This window comes from Hyaena hyaena, unplaced genomic scaffold (genome assembly GCF_003009895.1).
Source record: "Hyaena hyaena isolate Hyena2069 unplaced genomic scaffold, ASM300989v1 scaffold_756, whole genome shotgun sequence".
In the NCBI taxonomy this organism is placed as follows: domain Eukaryota; kingdom Metazoa; phylum Chordata; class Mammalia; order Carnivora; family Hyaenidae; genus Hyaena; species Hyaena hyaena.
The window spans coordinates 192,253-215,176 of NW_024081384.1; the positions used below are offsets into that span (position 1 = coordinate 192,253).

General features: G+C 41.0%; 2 protein-coding genes across 4 annotated transcripts in view; one reads left to right on the top strand and one right to left on the bottom strand.

Annotated features, from left to right (window-relative positions):
• Positions 1-9,601: 9,601 nt before the first annotated feature.
• Positions 9,602-15,742, top strand: EMC4 (ER membrane protein complex subunit 4). 2 transcript variants are annotated; one of them, XM_039218323.1, is made up of 5 exons: positions 9,602-9,789; positions 10,133-10,247; positions 13,764-13,917; positions 14,218-14,378; positions 15,334-15,742. In XM_039218323.1, exons 1-5 carry the CDS (start codon positions 9,704-9,706, stop codon positions 15,367-15,369), a joined length of 552 nt encoding a protein of 183 aa, XP_039074254.1. In that variant the 5' UTR covers positions 9,602-9,703; the 3' UTR covers positions 15,370-15,742. The 2 variants fall into 2 exon arrangements, with proteins under 2 accessions (XP_039074254.1, XP_039074255.1); XM_039218324.1 differs by lacking the exon at positions 14,218-14,378.
• SLC12A6 (solute carrier family 12 member 6) overlaps positions 15,576-22,924 on the bottom strand; it is a 93,407-nt gene continuing 86,058 nt past the window's right edge. Inside the window, exons 20-25 of one of the 2 annotated variants that reach the window (XM_039218321.1) lie at positions 22,106-22,275; positions 21,070-21,201; positions 20,387-20,494; positions 20,020-20,204; positions 19,498-19,631; positions 15,576-18,662 (exon numbers count right to left, since the gene is read on the bottom strand). In XM_039218321.1, the coding sequence (XP_039074252.1) occupies positions 18,571-18,662; positions 19,498-19,631; positions 20,020-20,204; positions 20,387-20,494; positions 21,070-21,201; positions 22,106-22,275 (821 nt within the window). In that variant the 3' untranslated portion in view covers positions 15,576-18,570. The remainder of the gene's footprint in view (positions 18,663-19,497; positions 19,632-20,019; positions 20,205-20,386; positions 20,495-21,069; positions 21,202-22,105; positions 22,276-22,924) is intronic. The other variant, XM_039218322.1, reaches the window with a different exon arrangement.

The window sequence follows — 22,924 nt, forward strand, 5'->3', positions numbered from 1 at the left end:
CTGCGTTTGGCTCTGTGCTGACAGTTAGGAGCCTGGAGCCTGCTTCAGATTGTGTCTCCCTCTCTCTCTCTCTGCCCTCCTCTGCTTCAGCTCTGTCTCTCTCTCAAAAATTAACATTAAAAATTTTTTAAAAGCAAAAAGACAGTTTCTGATGCAGCTCTCTGTTACACCTCAAGAGCTGAAAAGCAGGTAACAACATTTGCTATTCATAGTTTCAACTCTGAATCCCAAGAGACTATTTCCCTCCTTCCCCAAGTAGATTTCCTGCAATTAGGGTATACTGTCACCAAGTGGAAAATGATAGAGAACAGCACCTTAGAGTGGAAAGAACATCTGCCTTGGAGCAAAGCTCATCTCTATCAGCAGCCTGGATCACTGCTTTTGGACCCTTTCTGCTCTATTTTTACCTTAACTGCACCATGGAGATAATAATATTCTTCCCTTGGGGATGCTGGGAAGTAGGGTAACCTATGTAAAAACACTGCAATCGTGCCTAGTGCACTGATTTGTGTATCCTCTGCAGAACATACCCCAACTCCTAACCTTACCTGTTTAGTGATCTTTCCAAGAGTGTGGCTGAGTGCTGACTTGGAAGGCAGAGTCCTGGAATTACACCAGCACTAGGAGTGGGACCAGTGGTGGGCGCTGATGGCCTGGTAATCAGTACATAGCATCTGAAAGCTATGCCATATGCAACACACACCCCACCATGACAGTGCATAGGGGGATCAACACTGCTGGTGCCTCATAACAAATAGACCTTATAGAGGGGAGTTCAAGGGCAGGGTGGCAGGCAGGAGGGCAACAAAATGGGTAGGACAGCAATAATCAGAAGCAGGATAATGTCCATGGAAAGGAGACGTGAAAGAGGAAAGCAGATCCCCAGTCTCAGGAGACGGGGGCAGTAGGAAGATTGCCAAGACTGAAGTCCACTTCTCAGAGCTGGACACAAAGGCAAAACTACTCTGTTGCAGTGACAAAATTGAGTCTGAATCTATACTGGCTTAAGTTTCTATCCCCAATTAGCTATGTTCTTCACAATAACAGTTCTATAAGCCGTTGATAGATTGAACAAAGAGGAAAAATGAAAAAAAAAAAAAAGTCTTCCTTGGCCACAAAGTTTGGCAACTTCGGATTCAACAAATATTAAATCAACATTTCTTTCTGTAGCACTTTTCAGCCTTTAAAGTACTAACATTAACAGATGAACATAGGGGAAGGGAAGCAAAAATAAGACAAAAACAGAGAGGGAGGCAAACCATAAGAGACTTTTTTTAGAGACTCTTAAATACAGAGAACAAACTGAGGGTTGCTGGCGGGGAGGTGGGTGGGGGGATGGGCTAAATGGGCAATGGGCATTAAGGAGGGCTCTTGTTGGGATGAGCCATGGGTGGTATATGTAAGTGATGAATCACTAAATTCTATTTCTGAAACCATTACTACACTATATGTTAACTATGTTAGATTTAACTTTTAAATAATAACATTAATCGTAAGTCTCTAAAAGAAAGATATATGCAGTGCTGCCCAAACTTACTTGAACTCTGAATCCTGTAAAGGGGTGAAAACAGGGGCGCCTAGGTGGCTCAGTTGGTTAAGCGTCTGACTTTGGCTCAGGTCATAATCTCACGATTAGTGGGTTTGAGCCCCATATCAGGCTCTGTGCTGACAGCCAGCTCAGAGCCTGGAGCCTGTTTCAGATTCTGTGTCTCCCTCTCTCTCTGGCCCTGTTCACTCTGTGTCTTTCTCTCTCAGTAATAAATAAAAGACATTTAAAAAATTAAAAAAGCACACACACACACACACATAACACTGAAATAAAGATTAACCCATACTTTTTTGCCTTTTTAAAAAATGAAAGCATGGCTCTTCATGAAACACCATGTTATAAAAGAGTATGCTAAGTAAGTCTAAATATAAATCAAAAGAGTCTGGAAGAGTCTAAATCAAAATGTCCATGGGCAAAAATGATTTTTTGTTTGCATGGTATGATTTGTTATCTTTTTTTACTTACTTGCATTTTCCATTTTATACAATAAATGTTCTTCTTTGGTAATTAATTTGTAAAAATCACTTTATTAAAGGAACTAATCATAAGCAGGTAGGAAATTGAGTAAAACTTCTTGTGCAAATTTTTAAAAGTTTAGAATTTGATTTGGCAGCTTTGGCGATATTTTATTACTTGTTATATATTTTTCCCACTGAAGCTAGCTAGCCCTGGTTGTTAGCTGGATTCATTTGAATGAACCTCTTAGAAAGAAACTTGGATCGGGGCGCCTGGGTGGCTCAGTCAGTTAAGCAACCAACTTCAGCTCAGGTCATGATCTCATGGTTCGTGGGTTCAAGCCCCACGTCAGGCTCTGTGCTGACAGCTAGCTCAGAGCCTGGAGCCTGCTTCGGATTCTGTGTCTCCCCCTCTGTCTGACCCTCCCCTGCTCATGCTGTCTCTCTCTCTCTCTCTCAGAAATAAATAAAATACATTTAAAAAAAAAAGAAAGAAAGAAACTTGGATCTATTTCCTAGGGCTGCTGTAATGAGGTAGCAGGATCTAGTGGCTTAAAACAACAGAAGTAGAGTCCCTTTAATTCTGGAGGCTACAAAACCAAAATCAAGGTGTTGCCAAAGGCCATGCTTTCTCTGCAGGCTCTAGGGAGGAATCCTTCCTTGCCTTTTGCTAGCTTCCGGTGACTCTGGTGATCATTGGCTTGTAGCTGCATTACTCCAGTCTGTCTCCATTATCACATGGACTTCTTCCCTGTTTATCTGTGTCTTCCTCTCTTCTTATGAGGACCCCAGTCATTGGATTTAGGGTCCACCGTCACCCAATATGACCTCACCTTAACTACATCTGCAAAGGTCTTATTTCCAAATAAAGTCACATTCTGAGCTTCCATCTAGATGGATGTGAATTTGGGGAGCACACTATTTATTACAAGACTATACACATAATTTAGTCCATAAACCTCCTATAGAACCGTGTTGACAAGATCCCCAGGGATGTTCACAGCAACATTTTTTAGTAATAGTGACAATAGGGAACAACCTAAATGTCCATCAACTGAGGGCTGGTTAACTAAATTATCATGCATCCTATGTATACTCTACAGCCTTTAAAAAGAATGAGGTAAAACTGAGTGACATATATGGAAAACATCCATATAAGATAAAGTGAAAAAAAAAAAGTGGGCAGTATGTTTCCATTTATACAATAAGCTCCTACAAATTAAACACCTCTACATTTATGTTTATGTTTTAAGGAATGATTTTGCCTTCAAGCACCAAAAGGTACTTTCTCCTTCAATTCTGAATCCCACTTAATACTCATATTAATCTGCTCAGGCTGCTATAACAAAATCCCAGACTGGGTGGCTTAGACAACAGAAATTTATTTTCTCACGTTTCTGGAGGCTTAAGTCTGAGATCAAGGTGCTGGCTGATTCAATTGCTGTAGAGAGCCCTCTTCCTGGCTTGTAGACAGCCATCTTTTCATTGTGTCTTCATATGGTGGAGTGAGACAGTGAGCTTTCTTAGGTTTCTTCTAAGGACACTAATCCCATTATGAGAGCCCCACCTTCATGACCTCATTTAACTCTAATTACCTCCCAAAGGCCCCATCTCCAAGTACTATGGTATTGCGTGTTATGGCTTCAACATATGAGTTTTGGGGGAACACAAACATTTAGTGCACAATAATCTTCCTTCCAAAAAATTCAGGCCACAAAGCAGTGCTTATTTCTGAACCAATTAAGGCTTTTAAAAATTGGCACACAGGAAAAAGTGTCATAAAGGACCTGGACTGGTCAGTCAGATACTTGATGTAGAGACAAGTTAGCCCACCTCCAAGACAGCTGATATTAATCACCAGAATGAATCCAAAGATACCACGCTTGAAGAAACATGCTGGGCCATCAGTAATGTATCATCATGACTCATGCTATGACTGTCATTCTTATCCTTTAATAAGATCTGTGGGAATGGCAATCCTCCCAGTTTCCTAAGCAAGTGCTGGAGGGAAGTGCTATAATGGGAACTTGTTAAAATGTGAATTGCACAACAGCTCTCCTGAAATGAAAAAAAGGTAATTGTTGGGGAAGAATGGTATTACTAACCAACATCTCCCAGCTCTGTCTACTTCATGTCACTGCTGACAGGGACATTTCATGACACTACAGAGCCATAAACCAGAAATTTAAAAAAATAATGTAATCCACATAGAAATGATGCAGAAACCCAACAATAACTAGGAAAGTAGTATTTTACAATAAATTGCATCTTGAATAAAATAGTGTAAGGTGGTCCTTTTCATAAGGTAGTGATGATACGAGAGTTAGATAATACAAATAAACTGGGGATTTGCAATGGAAACCCATTTTATGGAAGCTACTAAAAGTCTTAGGACCTTTTAGAGCAGCATACTAGGGGAGCTGGTTGGACCATGGAGGGGGGCAGAACAATTATTACAGAGACCCTGTTAAGTGGTATACACCAAAATGAAAGACATTATCTCTGAAAGATTTTTTTTCTTTAGAGAGATCCATTCTTGCAAATCTGGTTGTTTGAATAAAAAATTTCTAGGGCGCTTGAGTGGCTCAGTTGGCTAAGTGTCTGACTTACTAGTTTCAGCTCAGGTCATGATCTCATGGCTTCATGGGTCCAGGCCCGAATTGAACTCTGTGCTGGCAGCTTGGAGCCTGCTTGAGATGCTGTCTCTCCCGTTCTCTCTGCCACTTGCCCACTCGTGCTCTTTCTCTCTCAAAATAAATAAACAAACTAAAAAAAAATTTCCTCTCTCAGGGCACCTCCCTGGTAAAGCATGTGACTCTTGATCTCTGGGTGGTGAGTTCAAGCCCCATGCTGGGCATGGAGCCTACTTAAAAAAATTAAAAAAAAAATAAATAAATAAAAAATTGCCTTTTCAAGTTTCAACCCTAATGCAACTAGTCAGAAAATGGCATGAAATATTAGAAAGAGAGAGCTTCTTTAGAACCCTAAAGTGGTGGCGGGGGTGGGGGGTGAGATTCAAAAACAAATACAAAAACTGTAGAGTCCAAATATAAAAGTCACATGAGACAACTCACAAGACCTATGGAATCATGGTGTGTGCTTTCTCAGTTTCTTTAATTAAAATCATGTTTGTTCAAAGGCACAAAAAAAAGTTTAAGATTTATTTTTACAAGTTGAGTATTTCCATTATTATCTTATTCAAGTTTAGCCTAGTGGGAGGCATGCAAGGAGGCTCTCAGAAACTACTGATTGTTTGCTTGAATTACTGTGTTAAGTTCAAACCTTATACAGCAGTAAAATGCTCTGGGTCAGTGGTTCTTAGTCCTTGGTGTACTGTAGATGCCCATGCTCTATCCTAAGCAAATGAATTAGAATCTCTGGAGTGTGGCCTAGGCATTAGGATTTTTTAAGAGCTTCCAGGTGATTCTCCTGTGAATCCAGGATAGAGAACCATAATGCTTCTAGGATTGGAAACAAGTCATTTTTATTACTTATTACATGTTATATTACTAACATTTATGTTGTTTCTAAATCCAAAAATGGTACCTGAACAATGGGAAAGCATAATTTAAAAAAAGTTATCTGAAATCCCACTCCTCCTTTATGTGTTTATCATATTGTCTAAGTCTAGGGAAGTATAATATGCAAAATGTTTTTGAAAAAAATGTATTTTAGAATTAGAAGTTACCCTTAGAAGTCATCTAGAAGTCCCTTATTTTAGAGATGAGGAAATTAAGGGCAAGAGTTCCTAACTCAAAGTGGAGTTCATTCAGAGTCAGGACCAAAATTTAGGCTTCCTTGACTTTTCTTGCAAAACATAATTTGTAGAAGAAACCTGAGACCTCAAGTTTAATTTAAGCTTGGAACTCCATTTTTATAAAGGACATATTATTTCTGATAGTCTAATAATCTTTTTTTTTTTTAAAGAACATTTTTAAAATGTTTTTATTCATTTCTAGGAGAGAGAGAGAGACAGCGCGAGCAGGAGAGGGTCAGAGAGAGAGGGAGCCACAGACCGAAACAGGCTCCAGGCTCCGAGCTGGCAGCCAGCACAGAGCCCGACGCCGGGCCCGAACCCACGAACCAGAGACCACGACCCAAGCGAAAGTCGGACGCCCAACCGACCAAGCCACCCAGGCGCCCCAGTCTAATAATCTTAAAAGAAGGAATAAGCAGGGGCACCTGGGTGGCTTAGTTGGTTAAGCATCTGACTTCAGCTTGGGTCATGATCTTGCGGTTCATAAGTCTGAGCCCCACATCAGGCTCTGGGCTGACAGCTCAGAGCTTGAAGCCTGCTTTAGATTCTGTGTCTCCCTGTCTCTCTGATCCTCCCCTGCTCGTGCTCTGTCTCTCTCTCTCAAAAATAAACATTAAAAATTAAATTTAAAATAGCAACAAGCAGAGCTTTTCAGGGAGAACCTTCATCTTTCTCCTCAAGACTTCTAGCATGCTCAAGAAAGATGCCCCTAGTGTATTTTATGGAACACTGACTCCATAGGAAGTTAATAAGTGTGATAAGAGGGGAAAGGGGGGGGGCTTCTTATTTAGGTGGATGGGAAACAAAGAAGATTCATTACTGAACCATTTTTTAGGGCTTTAATATGTTATATTAATCACACTGAGACCCTCTAGGGTGTGTGCGCGCAAAATATCATCTACAGTTTTCCTCAAGTGTGTTTGACCTTGGAACACTTTCTCAGTTCAGTCCCAATGTTCACCTCAGTCTTCATGTTCTTCAGAACATGTTTTAGCAAATAACACCATAAGGATTTCTAGGATAAAGGAATAAATGACCTGGACTAACTTACTGAAGCCAAAGCAACCTCGATTTGGGTTACAGTTTAAACATTTTTATAGCAAGTGGGAGAGTACTTTAAAAGGGACAGGGGGCGCCTGGGTGGCTCAGTCAGTTAAGCGTCCGACTTCGGCTCAGGTCATGATCTCACGGTTTGTGGGTTCGAGTCCTGCATCGGGCTCTGTGCTCAGAGCCTGGAGGCTGCTTCGCATTGTCTCCCTCTCTCTCTGACCCTCCCCTGCTCACGCTGCCTCTCTCTCTCTCAGAAATAAAACTTAAAAAAAAAAAAATAAAATAAAAATAAAAGGGACAGAATAGGGGCACCTGGGTGGCTCAGTCGGTTAAGCGTCAGATCTCATGGTTGGCTCAGGTCATGATCTCCTGGTTCTAGCCCCACATCGGGCTCTGTGCTGACAGCTGAGAACCTGGAGCCTGTTTCAGATTCTGTGTCTCCTTCTCTCTCTGACCCTCCCATGCTCACACTATCTCTCTCTCTCTCTCTCTCTCAGAAATAAATAAAACATTAAAAAAATAAAAAATAAAAGGGACAGAATATGATTTGAATGACTGACGATGTTTCCAAAAGTGCTCTTTTACAATTATTAAAGCAGCTTTAACTAAAGAAAAAAAAAAATCCATGAAAACCATTAATTGGATATAATATGTAACATTCTAAAATGTATTTCCTTCTGGGGCGCCTGGGTGGCTTAGTTGGTTAAGCGTCCGACTTTCGCTTAGGTCATGATCTCACGGTTCGTGGGTTCCAGCCCCGCGTCGGGCTCTGTGCTGACTGCCTGCTCAGAGCCTGGAGCCTGTTTCAGTCTGTGACTCCCTCTCTCTCTGACCCTCCCCTGCTCACGCTGTCTCTCTCTCTCTCTCTCTCCTAGAAATAAATAAAACATTAAAAAAATAATAATAATAAAATAAAATAAAATAAAATGTATTCCCTTCTAGTTTTTACATTTTTTCACCTAAATGTAATTATACTATATTCAGTTCTGTACTATATTTACTTTCAATTAATTTACTCACATTCACTAAACATTTACTCAATACATCATGTTCTAGGCAGTGGAATCAAATATAATTAACACATACCTCCTACCTTCAAGGAATTTAGGGCAGGGTCCAGCCAGAGAGGGGCTAGATGTGTGCCCAGGCAATGTCAACAAACACAAAAGCAATGTGTAAGTGCTACTGTGTAGATTATAGTGGGGACAAAGAAGATTGCCCAATAGGGCCAAGACCCTTGTGAAGTCTGAGATGAATTTCAAAGGTTCATCAGATATAAGAGATAATGGCAGAAAAGTAGAAAAAAGGAAAGCAACCCACACGCTGAGTCTTCCTAAGATCAGATAAACATTTTAGAGAATTGGAAGGGGAAAAGCCTTTCTAATTACCACCTTATCCAAACAGTCCACTATGAACACATGGTACCTTTAAAATCAGAAAACAAGGTGGGGATGAAAATCTTCAGCGTCTCCAGATCACCATCATCCTCAAGGGTCCCAACTCCTTAAACTGGCCCTTTTCAACCTTAGCTCCTGACCACACTCTCACCTCACTCCTCTTCCCTCATCCCCACCCTGACCATATCAAATAAGTGGGAGTCAAAGAAAAAAAAAAAGTTAAGTTTAAAAATACAGTACCATTTTCAAACTGCCAATTTAAAAAAATTATAAAGCTGGAGGAATGCAAATGGGCGCGATTTTGCTAGCGGGCATTTAAAATGAAAATTCCTAAACAATAGTTACAAACAGAGGGAGGGAAGCAATACATAAGAGATTCCTAAATACAGAGAACAAACAGGATTGATGGGGGTGGAGAGGGGAAAGTGGGTAATGGGCATTGAGGAGGGCACTTGTTGGGAATGAGCACTGGGTGTCGTATGTAAGCCAATTTGACAATAAATTTTATTTTTAAAAATTCCTCCCCCCCAAAAAGAAAATTCCTTAAAAATGTGCATAGTCTTTGCTCCAGCAACTGCGCTCCTAGGAATTTAAGGGAATAAAAGACATACAAGGATGTTCACAGCAACACTGATTATAAAAGGGGTAAGAAACAGGAAACAAATTAAATCCAATATCAGGTTATATTATCGTTATGCTATAACTGAGCACAAAATCCAATCACTATTGTGTTTTTTTTTTAATTTAAAAAAAATCATGCATACATAGCAGGCACTCCATTTAACCTCAGAAGCCTGGAAAGTAGGTAGATTATCCAATTTCTACATAAGAAGAGGCTGAAGCACAAAAGATTTAACTTGTCCAAAGTCACATAATTAAGAAACCAGGATTCAAAAGGAGGCCATCTGAATCTCAAGCCCACGAACCTTCCCATGTCGACACTGCCTCCTGGCTTTTGGACAGAATGAGCATAGAACTATTTACCGCGCAGGGGTAACGTGACTTAATAAACACAAAGTTCCTGGGGCACGGCGCACATTCGATACTCGGAAGCTACTAACTAACTTGCTCAAGGTCACACGACCCGTGGTGAATTCAGGTTTTAATAGAGATTTGAATCTTGTCTTCCCGGGATCACGGAGGAGCTCAAGGTTTTCTTGGCTTCAATTCCTAACAGAGTCAGTATGACTTTCCTCTGTCTGCAAAGCGCACCTCAGAGGTCAGGGAACACACAACAGACCTCTTCGGAGAGAAGGAAGGGCTCGGATGTCGTTTTAAGGAGCTAAGTACAGTCTAATCCTCACGGTACCCACCTTCTTCAACGCCAAAGACTCTTCTAGCCTCCGTCCGTCAACTTCCGGGTGGAAGTGACGTTTACGCTACGCGCCGGAAGCGGGCTTGAAGAGTAAGCCCGAGAAGTAGCGGGCGTCAGAGGGTCGGGGCCCGGGCCGGCTTTTCAGTGAAGAGGTTCGAAGCTTTGGTGGCGGGCGTTGCCATGACGGCCCAGGGGAGCCTGGTGGCTAACCGAGGCCGGCGCTTCAAGTGGGCCATTGAGCTGAGCGGGCCTGGAGGAGGCAGCAGGTGAGGAGCTGGGGCCAAGCTCGGGAACAGAGACTTCACCCTAGTACTGCCGCAGAGGAATAGGACCTGATCTTTCAGGCACAACTCTCTGAAAAGGACAGGTGGAATAAAGGCGACTCCTGGGGGAGCTAGCGGCTTCTTTGCCATGGAGGTTTCGAATGTTCAAAGGATGCTTAGTTCATTCCTCCCAATAATAGGCAAAGGTCTGACGAACCCACGATGGGGCTTGGTCTAATCTGGGCAGGTGTATCTGAGGATCTAATTCCTATGGTTAGTAGAACAGGAGGTGTGTGATATGAAGTGTGGAAGGCTGCAGCCTTAGTTTCTTGGTTTGGTTCTTTAGGAGCCGAAGCGACCGGGGCGGTGGCCAGGGAGACTCGCTGTACCCTGTGGGCTACTTGGACAAGCAAGTGCCTGATACCAGCGTGCAAGAGACAGACCGGATTCTGGTGGAGAAGGTACAGAGGTATAGATGTCACAGTAGTCCTGGGGCCAGTCCTGACCTACGCGTGCACCCTCCTTTCCCAGGCAGCATATGACTATCTTACTGTATTGTCCCCAGTATTGGTAGATAAACTGAGATTAATTTACAGTAGTAAAGGTGCAGATAGTTGGAAAAATAGATGTTTGAACGAAGGTCGAAAACTGTCTGCTGGTGCCAGTGCCTAACAGCTGAAGTCATCCTTTTATTCTAGTTCTCTTACAGCTACACAACCAGTGTGTCAGGCTATTCTTTTGGCTTTATCCTCAAAACAGTAGAAAAAAGTTTGCTACTTATTATCTTATCATTGGAGTCTGAGTGACTTCATCTTCTGTCACTTTCCCCTTGTTCTTCATTCCACTCTAGTCAGAATGGCCTCCTTGCTGCTCCTTGAATATACCAGGCAGGCTTCCATCTCAGACTTTCCTACATGTTCTTTACCTCTTCCTGGAATATTCTTCCTCCAAATACCGTTGTGACTTGCTCTCCCGTCTCCTTCAGGTCTCTCAAATATTACCTTCTTAGTGAAGCCTACTCATGGCACTTCCTCTCTTGTTTTCCTACTTATCCTTCCCTACTTCCTATATCTTCCCCATATTATTCATATATATGATATAATTACTTTATCACCTGTCTTTTTTACTCTGGTAAGCTCCAGGGGAGCAGATTTTTGTTTCCCGATAGCTAGAAAGCAGCGTGGCACTTTTTTTCATCTTAGCCTTAATATTGTTCACTACCAAATGATCTTCATTTCATGAAATGCAGTGATTTTTATAACATGAAAATGACAGCTGGTATCAGTGCTTTTCTTGATAAGTATATCATTTTTCATCTTGGTACATCAGATTGTAATATTACTAATAATAACATGCAAGTATTATTAAAATGGCCTGATTTTGAAGGTAGATGATGATTATACTTTTATAACAGTTCTGTTGTATGGATGGTTTGATCTTTAAACTCCCACATAAGTGATCTTTTATGTAAGTGACACATCAGGAACTCCTTACAGATACAGCCATTTATTCTTTTAACATGAATAAGCTCAATTGCATAGTGATATATTCTTCTTATATTACTATATTTCCTTCGTTGTTTTTTGTTGTTGTTTTTTTTTTAGGATTTTTGCATTTAGGTTCAGGAGTAATATTGATCTATAAACTTTTCTCATAATGTCCGTCTCAGGTTTTGGTATTTTTATGGGCCCCCATTTAATGAGTCGCAGAATGCTCATTTTTTATTTTCTGAAAGAGTTTGTATCAGATTGGCTTTATTTTTTCCTAAAATATTTAGAATTTGCCAAGGGAAACCATCTGGGCTTAATTACAGACTCAGTTTCTTAAACAGTTTGAGGACTATTTAAATTTTCAATTTATTATGCCACTAGGTACTTCTTCTAGGAATTTATCCATTTCCCAAAATTTGTAATATGATCACTTTATACGCTGCAAGAACTATAGAGATGTTCCTTTTTTACTCACAATGTAGAATATCTTTTTTCCTTCATCAGGCTTGTCAGTATTGATTTTATGAATCTTCAAAAAACCACTTTCAGCTTTGTTGATTTAAAGAAAATGTCATTAATTTCCTTTCTCATTTTAATTTCCTTCTCATTTCCGTGGGCTTAATTTATTCCTTTTTCTAATTTCTTGAAATAGATGCTGAGCATGATGTGGATGGAGCTAGGGAGTATTATCCCAAGAGAAATAAATCAGAGAAAGACAAATACTATATGACGTCCCTCATATATGAAATTTAAGAAACAAGTGAGCAAAGTTGGGAGTGGAGAGAGGGAGCAAACCAAGAAACAGACTCAGAGGGTAGGTGGGTGGGGGTATGGATTAAATAGGTGATAGGGATATGGGTGCACTTGTGAGGAGTACCCGGGGTTTTATGGAAGTGTTGAATCACTATAATGTATACCTGAAACTGATACTACAATCTAAGCTTGAATTTAAGTAAAAACTTATTTTGAACTTGCAAAAAAAAAAAAAAAATAGAAATAGATGCTTAGTTTTCTAATATGTATTTGTTATAAATTTCTCAATGCTCTCTGTCCCACAAGTGTTAATATGTGGCATTTTTGTTAACAATATTTGTTTTCTATTGTAATTTCTTCGATTTGTTGATTATTTAGAATACATGTTAATTCCAACATGTAGGGAGTTTTGTTTTCTTTTTGTTACAGATTTTTAGCTTAATTGCATCATAAGCAAAGAATATGCTTTGTATGATTTGGGTTCTTGTGAGTTGACACTTTCTTCATGGCTCTGCCAAGTGGTCAGCCTTTGTAAATGTCCCAAGTGTGTTTGAAAAGAATGTGAATTCTACAGATGTTGGGTGCAACAGTTCTGTATGTGTCAGTTGGGTTAAGTTTGTTAACAGTGTCATTCAAGTCTTCTATGTGTTTTTTTTAATGTTTATTTTTTTAATGTTTATTTTTGAGAGAGAGCATATGAGTGGGGGGAGGGGCCGAGAGAGAGGGAGACAGAAGATCTGAAGTAGGCTCTGCACTGACAGTAGAGAGTCCAGTGCGAGGCTTGAACCCATGAACTGTGAGATCATGACTCAAGCCAAAGTTGGATGCTCATCTGACTGAGCCACCCAGGCGCCCCCCAGGACTTCAGTATCTTGATTTGTCAGTTTGTTTTTTTAGTTACTGGTTGTGGTGTGCTTATCTCCCACCTATTTACCTGTTTCTTCAGTTGTAGATGGGACAATGATAGATGCAAAAGTACAAGAACGAAAGTAGGGAAGTCTTTCTTTATAGTTAGATCATGGGGGAAGGTAACATCTGGAAAACCAATAGGGAAAAAAATTAGAAATGTTGAGGATGCTTATCTTTAGTGGAAGAGGAAGCTTCTTGTGGCAACTTGGAGAAGGGTAGAAGAAGTGGTGGAACTGAGGAGTCAGCTCAGAAGCACAGAATTGGGGGCGCACCTGAGTGGCTCAGTCAGTTAAGTGTCCGACTTCAGCTCGCGTCATGATCTCAGGGTTAGTGAGTTTGAGCTCTGCATTGGGCTCTGTGGTGACAGCCCAGAGCCTGGAGCCTGCTTTGAATTCTGTGCCCCTTTCTCTCTCTGCCCCTCCCTTGCTTGTGTTGTTTCTCTCAAAAATAAATAAAACATTAAAAAAAAAAAAGCACAGAAGTGGGAATTGTGTTCATTTCACTTTAACATCAGTGGTCTGATAAACCTGGGACTGAGGATAGAGATCATCAGTTAAAACTGTGTTTGTTTGGGGCGCCTGGGTGGCTTAGTCGGTTAAGCGTCCGACTTTCGCTTAGGTCATGATCTCGCGGTTCGTGGGTTCGAGCCCCGCGTCGGGCTCTGTGCTGACTGCCAGCTCAGAGCCTGGAGCCTGTTTCAGTCTGTGACTCCCTCTCTCTCTGACTCTCCCCTGCTCACGCTGTCTCTCTCTCTCTCTCCTAGAAATAAATAAAAAATATTTAAAAAAAAACAAAAACAAAAACAAAAAACTGTGTTTGTTTTAGCGCTGCTGGGACATCGCCTTGGGTCCCCTGAAACAGATTCCCATGAACCTCTTCATCATGTACATGGCAGGCAATACTATCTCCATCTTCCCTACTATGATGGTGTGTATGATGGCTTGGCGGCCCATTCAAGCACTTATGGCCATTTCAGCCAGTAAGTATTTTGATATAAGAACCCTCCCTTAAGTTTTAAGAATTAAAGACATATTCTTAGGTGAAACTCATGAAAAATCTTTAGTACTGCTCTTGACTAGTTGCCAGTGGTGGGGGGTGCGGTACATGGAGGGGATGATAATGGTGGCAGAATGGAGGGGAGAAGGGAACTTATTATGGTATTTTATTCACCTTTAATGGTCCTATTTTCTCTTACTTTGGGTCTGTCTATATTATTTTAATAAATGGCCTGATTCATATTGGGGGGGAAAAAACTTGTTTTGGTTTGTTATCCCAACAGCTTTCAAGATGCTAGAAAGTTCAAGTCAGAAGTTTCTGCAGGGTTTGGTATATCTCATTGGAAATCTCATGGGTTTGGCATTGGCTGTTTATAAGTGCCAGTCAATGGGACTGTTGCCTACACATGCATCAGATTGGTTAGCCTTCATTGAGCCCCCGGAGGTAAGCCAAAAACTGGGGCAGTTGTAATGTAAACAGCTGACCCATTTGATGGTGGAGGATTTGAGTTGGTACTAGAGCTTATGTTTTAAGAAATAAGATTCTTTAGTAGGAGTTTGGAAATTGTTATTTTTTAAGGATAAAGCGAAGAGCCTGCGATTATTATTTGATTTTTTATAGGTATTCAAATTAGTGTTTTTATTTCCTGTGGGCATCTTTTCACTTTTTTTTTTTTTTTAGTTTATTGTCAAGTTGGTTTCCATATAACACCCAGTGCTCATCCCCACAAGTGCCCTTCTCCATGCCCATCACCCCCTTTCCCCTCTCCCCCACCCCTATCAACCCTGTTTGTTCTCAGCATTAAAGAGTCTCTCATGGTTTGCCTCCCTCCCTCTTCCCCACTATTTCCCCCCTTCTTCTCCCCTGTCCTCTGTTAAGTTCCTCCTAATCCTCCTATATGTGCAAACATTTGGTATCTGTCCTTCTCTGCCTGACTTATTTTGCTCAGCATAACACCCACTAGTTCCGTCCATGTTGCTACACATGGCCAGATTTCATTCTTTCTCATTACCATGTAGTATTCCATCGTATAGATAAACCACATCTTTTTTTTTTTTTTTAATGTTTTTTATATTTTATTTCTAGGAGAGAGAGAGAGACAGCGTGAGCAGGGGAGGGTCAGAGAGAGAGGGAGTCACAGACTCTGAAACAGTCTCCAGGCTCTGAGCTGGCAGTCAGCACAGAGCCCGACGCGGGGCTCGAACCCACGAACCGTGAGATCATGACCTAAGTGAAAGTCGGACGCTTAACCGACTAAGCCACCCAGGCGCCCCAAACCACATCTTCTTGATCCATTCATCAGTTGATGGACACTTAGAAGAGCCTGTGATTAAATAAAGTATCTGTACTTGATTCTAGGAGTTAGTTCAACACCCATTCACCTTTTTTTTTGTTTCAGAGGATGGAGTTCAGTGGTGGAGGACTGCTTCTGTGAACCTGAGAGAGAAGTACCCGGTGCCTGTATTTTGGGATCTTATTTACCACCTTTTTTTATGCCCAGGGGCTCCTTCTCGGCATACTAGCTCTTAACCTGACCATTCAGGCCGACAAGAACCCAAAGCTCTCTTTTCTTCATGGTGAGCCCCAGAAAGACAAGTGTATATCACTACAAACACAAAGAAACCATACCACAACCCTTGATTGAAAATAATGTAGAAAACTTTATTTATGTTTCCAGTACAGAGCAAAACAACAAATAAAACTGTAACTCTATGTAAACACAAGAATGGCTGCTGCTAAATCAAGAACCATGGCAGCAGCTCCTTTCAATAAATTAAACGGTAAAGAACAATGCTTAAAAAAAAGTTGCACAAGTTTCCTTTAAATCTATTTTCCTTAATATTTCACTTCTATTTAACACAAGCTGGGACATAAAAATTCTGTTGGAGACACTTGTGGAAGATGTGAGAAACTAATGCTGGATTCAGATTATACATGATGAAAAGAAAAATAAACCAGACAAAAAGGGCATGTAAATATGCTTACAGTGTAATCGCTACTTTAATATCCACAATAATGGATTTCTAACACATGTAGGGGGAGTGAGGATTGGCGGGATAGTCGGGGCCACAGCAGTACGAGGCAAAGGAAGATATGCAGTAATCTTTCCCCTGCCAAGAGGAACCTGGCACCGGTTGAGCAGATGCCGCAATTCAAACCTCAGCTCTTAAGACAGCTTTAGAAGGCAGAGGGCCAACATCCGGAGGGTGGATACTGGTCATAACCTGCCCTGGTAAATCATAGCTGAGACTTAAAAGCTGGATTTACTCAAAAGACAGGAAGAGGTCTTTCCTTTCTCTTCCTTCTTGAAACATTAAAGCCCCTTCCCCTAAGGTGCATTCTCTCTTATCAAGTTTTCAGTATTGCTTTATTTGCAGTGATTAGAAGAGACAAGACACTTTGCAGACAAACAACATAAGCAGCACACGGACATGAAATGCTCTAGACAAGAGATGAGTTTAAATCTGGCCTAATAACCATTTTCCCACATAATGGTGATTGAGTATTTTAAGGGCTGAAGTAGTGGCTGTATTAGTAGCCACTAACTCTGTTATCCCTTTAAAAGATTCTTATAGAGCTCCAACCACAAACAGCTCTTCTAAAACCTTGTTTTCTGCCCATATTTTTTCTATATGGAAAAAAAATACATCAACTACTTTAGCCAGAGGATGTGTATAAATGTAGAGGAATTCCTGTGTAGGCTGACCTTTAAAGCATGGGGGCTTCAGTATCTTGGGTCCTAAGGAACCTATTCCACTACTGTGGACTCGACTAAACAACAGAGTATTATAGTGGGAATTGTAAACAATCCTTCTACCTTCTGCAGGAAGGAGCAGGAAAAAGACTTGAAGATTGTGTCTGCTTTCCTACCCTAACTGGGCCTTGAGATTGAAAAAAGAGCAAAGGGAACAAAATGACGCAATTTCAGAAGCCATACACCCGAAGGGTTTTCTCTTCTGCCCCATAATAGTCAAATGAATAGTTTGCTGACACCTAGGTTTGCTTCCTCCAAATCCTATTGGGTAATCAAAAAAGAGTGGCACTATTTATCATTAATAAAGTGATTCTAAAGCAGTCATGAATACAGGCAAGACAGTTTCTCTAAATACTTATCCTATAAAACAAAAATTTCACATATTTGCAATACCCACTCAAGGTAGTTTCCTTAGGCTTGAAAGCCAGGTGTTTTATGACCAGTAAATGAGCAAATAAAAAGCTAGGCTTGCACAAGTATTTCCTTGACACATTTAGAGCTTTCTGAAAACAACTGTTACAGCAGAGGACTGTTGGCTTGGATAATCTTAGTTCAGAGCCAAGTTTCTACAGTCACAAGAATAAAATTGAGAAAAGAAAACTGCTCATACAGTGGGCATTTAGGTGAGTGCCTCAAGTCTCTGCTATGGCTTTGGAAGTGAGTCCACAGGATTCTTAGTGAAAGAGAAGTTTCTTGAATCAGGCCAATGCCAATCGTATGCCACTTTAGTGAAGCAGGTAGGGAGGAGCAGCAGCTCAATCTTTGGCACTATGGAAGGAGTATGGCTCTGGAGCTTCAAATTCCATTGCTAGATTCCCCCTTTAAGACAGTCCAGCGCTTTTAGGGAAGGATTTTAGCCAGTCTTCCTAGTGTTTATTCCTGATTTTTGACCTATGCATGCCTACCAACCCAGAGGGCGTAAACCAAAGGAGAGGAGAAACTACTGGACACTGTGCATCATCATCTAGCTTTCTTAGATAACAACTTTAATGTTTGCCCTTGTCACACAGGTAGCCACAGACTGGGTTTCAGTAGACCTTAATAGCTACCATTTGGAGTTACCTTCGTTTGGCCAATTGAAAAGAGCCTGAAAAGAAAATTTCCCACTCCCAAAAACAATTTCCAGGATAACAATGCCTGTATTACAATCAACCACAGAATGGATTTTGAGAACCAGCTGACATATGTATACCATACAGTATGTGTACTTAAACCTGGTATTTGGGGGGAATCTTGTTTTGGAGAAAGAAGTAGAGGCTGTAGTCATGTGTCAGTTTTTGTGCATTAGTACCCTAATATAAAATTAGAGTCCAGGAGAACAGTGGATACATTAAGGAAAATTAACTAAAAAAAGGTTTTCATCTTGGTTTGCTACAGGTTATCTCCACAAGGATGTCAGGTCCCCATACACTTGGCTGTGATTTCTTTAGTATGAAGATGAAGCTGTGTCCTCTAGCTGTTACCCCCATGGTGTCAGCACTGAACCATGACTTCTGAGACTCCCCTTTAATTTTGGACATGTACTTGCTTCTGGTCTTCAGTTGAATTTCTAGCATCCCTTTTGCCAATTCATTTAATTGGTTTAGCCTGTTAATTCTAACTTGCCTTCAACTGGTACAGACATGGCTTTTAGGACTTGACCAGTGTTCCGATGCTGCGGAACTATTTGCTTCCTCTGTAAGGATGGCAGATCATATGATAGCAAAGAGCAGATTTGTACTTTTTTTGCACAAGTACTTGAGGCTCAGCTTGTCAAGAGTTCAGTGTAATGTGTCAGAACCCAGGCCTACTTGAGAGAGTAGTAGTAAAGAGCTGGCACTTCCATGAAGGATGGAAGCCTTTTAGGAAAGGTGAGGCCAAGCAGAGTCATTCAGGAGTAGATTATGAATAAATGGTGATCACTTCACTGCCACCACCTCGGACAAGGAGGACTCGCTCTAGTCCCTCGGTGAGCACTTCTAGGAACTCCATGTCTTCAAAATTTGTCAAGGAGACAAACAGGTGGGGAAAAGCACACGTTTATAACCTGACATGATAATCTGGGTTTATCTGACTACAAAGCTGCAAAATCAACATGCTTGTTTCACTTACATACTCAGAATTGGAGAGGTCTGAACTCAAGTCGATTTAACCCTGTGAAATAACCCAGGGATCCAGTCCCTAATACAAGACTTCCATTTGTTAGATTTTTTTCCTAAATGTTATTTAAAAATGGGGGAAAACCACATATAACGTGTTCGTACCACATAGCAAAATAAGTCAAAAAAGAAGAAAAAGCCACCAAAGGGCAGCTTAGAGGACTGCTAGAGAGAACCCAAGTCATTTCTAAGTGAAGCTGCTCAAGTCAGATTTTTCTGCCCATTCCTTTTTTCTTTATCTTTTTTGCTCAGTGGTACTGGTGCAGATGGGCCAGTCTACACCATTGCAGTTCTGAAAGGGGCCCATAAAAACAATCTTGGGATGAGGGTCTGAGGAAAACCCTTATCTCTTTTTTTCCCCTCAGAGGAGGTTCCACTCCAACTGCTTCTCCCCTAACTCCATCCACAAGAGGTTTGCAAAGCGGGGAGAGCCTGAAAAGGAGAAAGGATTCTGTATCTATACTCTCAGAAAAGGTTCTATACCATGAATATTAGAAATCATGTTGCAAATTTACCACCTATAAAGTATCTTTAGGGTTCAGAGAGAAAATATACACCCAACTCCCCAAAAGGAGAGAGATTAATCTCACTACTTTGTAAAAATCCTTGCCTAAAACTTTTAATAGGCTAAGATTTTCCTTACTGATAAAGCCACTCTTGGAAAGGATACAGTTTTCATCACCCTCAGGGTTACGAGGTGGCCCTGGCATATTCAACAAAACCAGCTTTGCTTCATGGGACTTGTTAACTATAACCTCATTCAGCTTCACTGCTGTATGCATCCTCCTCACATTGGACTGGTCCCTGGGCAGGTAGAAGGAGAAATAGAGGCAGTTAAGGCAAAGAGAAAGCTAGACATATAGTCAACTTTAAAAACCTGGAGATACAGAGCTTTTTTGCACTGGCTACGAATAATGTAATGAACAAATGATTTCCTTATATTAACATCCTGGGTTTTCTCAGTCTACGTTTGCTTGTATAATGGCAGCAACACAGCACAGTGAGGAGGAAGGGTGGTTAGCTTGTGTACAATGTTAATTGGTAGCTGGTGTGCACAGGGAAATAACAGAGATGGCTGTATTTGGGGTGAAAGGAAGAACAGACTTTGTCCCATGTATCCAGGCAAAGTCACATGTGTGCTACAGACTAGGATACCATGTTACATGAAAAGCTTGTGACTTGGAAAACTTACGGACGCATGTTAAGCAGGTCCTGGAATCCTTCCATCGACTTGGCCTTTTGTCCCCGGGATGCCATGTATTTGTCTTTTGTCCAAGTCATGTGCACCTTCTCCTGATAGGTTTCTGTCTCTTCATCCTCATCAGAGCCAATGCTGGTCAATCGCAGCATTGAGTTCCGGTCTTTCACCAACTGTGCCTGAGGAGGGCGCAACACAGTTATGACTACTATACCAAATCTCTCTCATGCTTCAGCTTCAATTATTTTCAAACAATAGTGGGAAGGAAAGAATCTGTCATTCTAGGAGAACAATAGAGAATCATCCCTTTCAGTGACAGACTTCACAGGGCCAGGATTCAATGGATACAGGAAGGTCTCACCTCTCTGTCCCGCTCGGTTTTGGAGAGTCGCATGTGCCGGAGCATCTGCGACCTCTGCTCCATCATCAGGGTGCGCTCATAAGTATAAGCTGATATGTCGCTGTCATGCTGCCACAGATAACACACAGTGTGGGCAATAAGCACAAAAAAGAAAGAAGCATCAACCATACATTTGCTTTTCCACTCACTAAACCAGAGAAAGGATCACGGTGTCAGCCTAAGTTTCACCCCTGTTTTGTTCAGGCACTGAGCTATATAATTTTACGGACTATAGATCAAATTTAGAAGCCCTAAGAGTCTTCCATAATCTAACCATTACGTATGTTTCCTTGAAACAAAGCACAAACTCTTTTTTTTTTTTAATACTGCCAGGTTATTAAAGCTATGTGTGATTCTACCATGCGTATATGAATTAAAACTTAATGAAACTATACTAAGCAGACAAGAATATGGCCAAAATATAAAGGCTGTGTCACAACCAAGAAAGCAAAAATTAAAAACTACACCAAATACATATCACATACGTAGTCTTCTTATCTAGGACACTATATTACGGGTTTGTTGGAACTAAGGGATTAATTTACATTTGCAGCTGAGCAATTTCCCAAACCAGAAAAAGTTCTAGGAAGACAGGGTAGGAAACGGGGAAGCGTGGTCTGTTTGATCTCAAACTGCTTTCTTACCATCTCCACCACCTCCACTTCTGCCTCAATGCGTAGGTGATAGAGGAAGGTGGCCAGGTCCTTCTTCATCTGAATACTATTGTCTTCTAACTGGGCTACTGTGAAGATCCGTATGCTGCATTTTCGCCACACCTGAGAAATTACCACACAGAAATGGAAAGTGAGATGCAAGAAGGCAAAAAAAAGAGTTATTTCCTAAAACACAAGGCATTTTTTGTTTTAAACAACCTTGTTGTAGTATCAGGGTATTTGTTTTCTAGTTTCTTACTTGCCAAATTAAAGTACTGGGGCAAAAGCTTGAGTAAGAAACACATTTAAAACATTTTAAAGAAGTTCTTAATTTCCTGACAAGAAAAAAACTGGCAAAAGATGATATATAATATCTTAAGAGGGTGCTGTACTCAGAAAGAATATTGATGGTACCACAAAGACTATAATATTTACTGTTTTTATTTTCATTTTAATTAGTCTTACCAAAGGATGAGCATATATACAATGTTTATTTTTTTTATTTTTGAGAGAGGAAAAAAAAAAGTGCAAGCGGAGGAGGGGCAGAGAGAGGGGGACAGAGGATCTAAAGTGGACTCTGCATTGACAGCAGAAAGCCCCATGGGGGGCCCAAACTCACCAACAGTGAGATCATGTCCTGAGCCACAGTCAGATGCTTAACCACCTGAGCCACCCAGGCTCCCCGACCATATATATGAGATACACACATATATACCTATATGTAGGTTTCCAGTATTTGAGAGATTTTGGTATATATTTTTTTAATGGATATGTTCACTTTTTAATGTTTTTCCAGGGACTCATATGGAACTTTATTAATTTGCTGAATTTCACATGGAGATAGGCAGGTATCAACTAGAAAACTACCTCTTGTAAGGTTGAAACTGAGATAATGGGAAAGCTAAGAATAATCCCCAACTCTTCTGATCCTAAGCCCTGACAGTATAGAATCATAGAGGACGGATCTGCCTAGTAAACCAGGACAGATATTAAGGGAGACACACTTTTCAAAAGGTGTCTGAAATACCTTGTGCTGTTTAAGTAGGAATGGTAAGAGCATGAGCATCCCCCCATCATGCACAATCCACCACACATCAATGTTGCCCTCAGAAAACTGCTCCACATTGCTGGGAAAGAAGGAGATGTTTTTAGCCACCAGCAGGGCCAGATGGGCAGCAGTTGTCACTCGAACCGTGCCTAGGGAGGAAACAATCAGGATCAACAGAGAAGAACCCTTAGGCTTGCCTTGCTTCCCACCATGTCAGAATGTTTATTTATTTATTGTGAAAGAGAGAACGAGAGAAAGAGCTCAGGGGAGAGGCAGAGAAGGAGAGAGAGAATCCTAAACAGGCTCTGAGCTACCAATGCAGAGCCTGACATGGGGCTTGATCTAATGAACTATGAGATCAGGACCTGAGCCAAAATGAAGTCAGGTGCTTAAGTGACTTAGCCACCCAAGTGCCCCAAGGATAATGTCTTTTTTACACGTTTTTTTTTTTTTTTTTTAAGTTTATTTATTTTGTGAGAGAAAGAGCATGAGTGGGGGGAGGGCAGAGAGACACAGAGAGAGAGAATCCCAAGAGACTCCGCACTGTCAGCACAGAGCCTGACATGGGGCTTGATCCCAGGAACCGTAAGATCATGACCTGAGCCACAACTAAGAGTTGGACACTTACTGACTAAGCCACTCAGATGCCTCTACTTTTTTTATACTTCTTTAAGCAAGGTGTTCTGTTTACATAGTAGGTTATACCTCATCGAGCAACAACAATCATTAAACAGAATCTGAATAACAGAATTAGATTCAGAACCATGATTTATGTTACTAGATATATTCTGATCATTA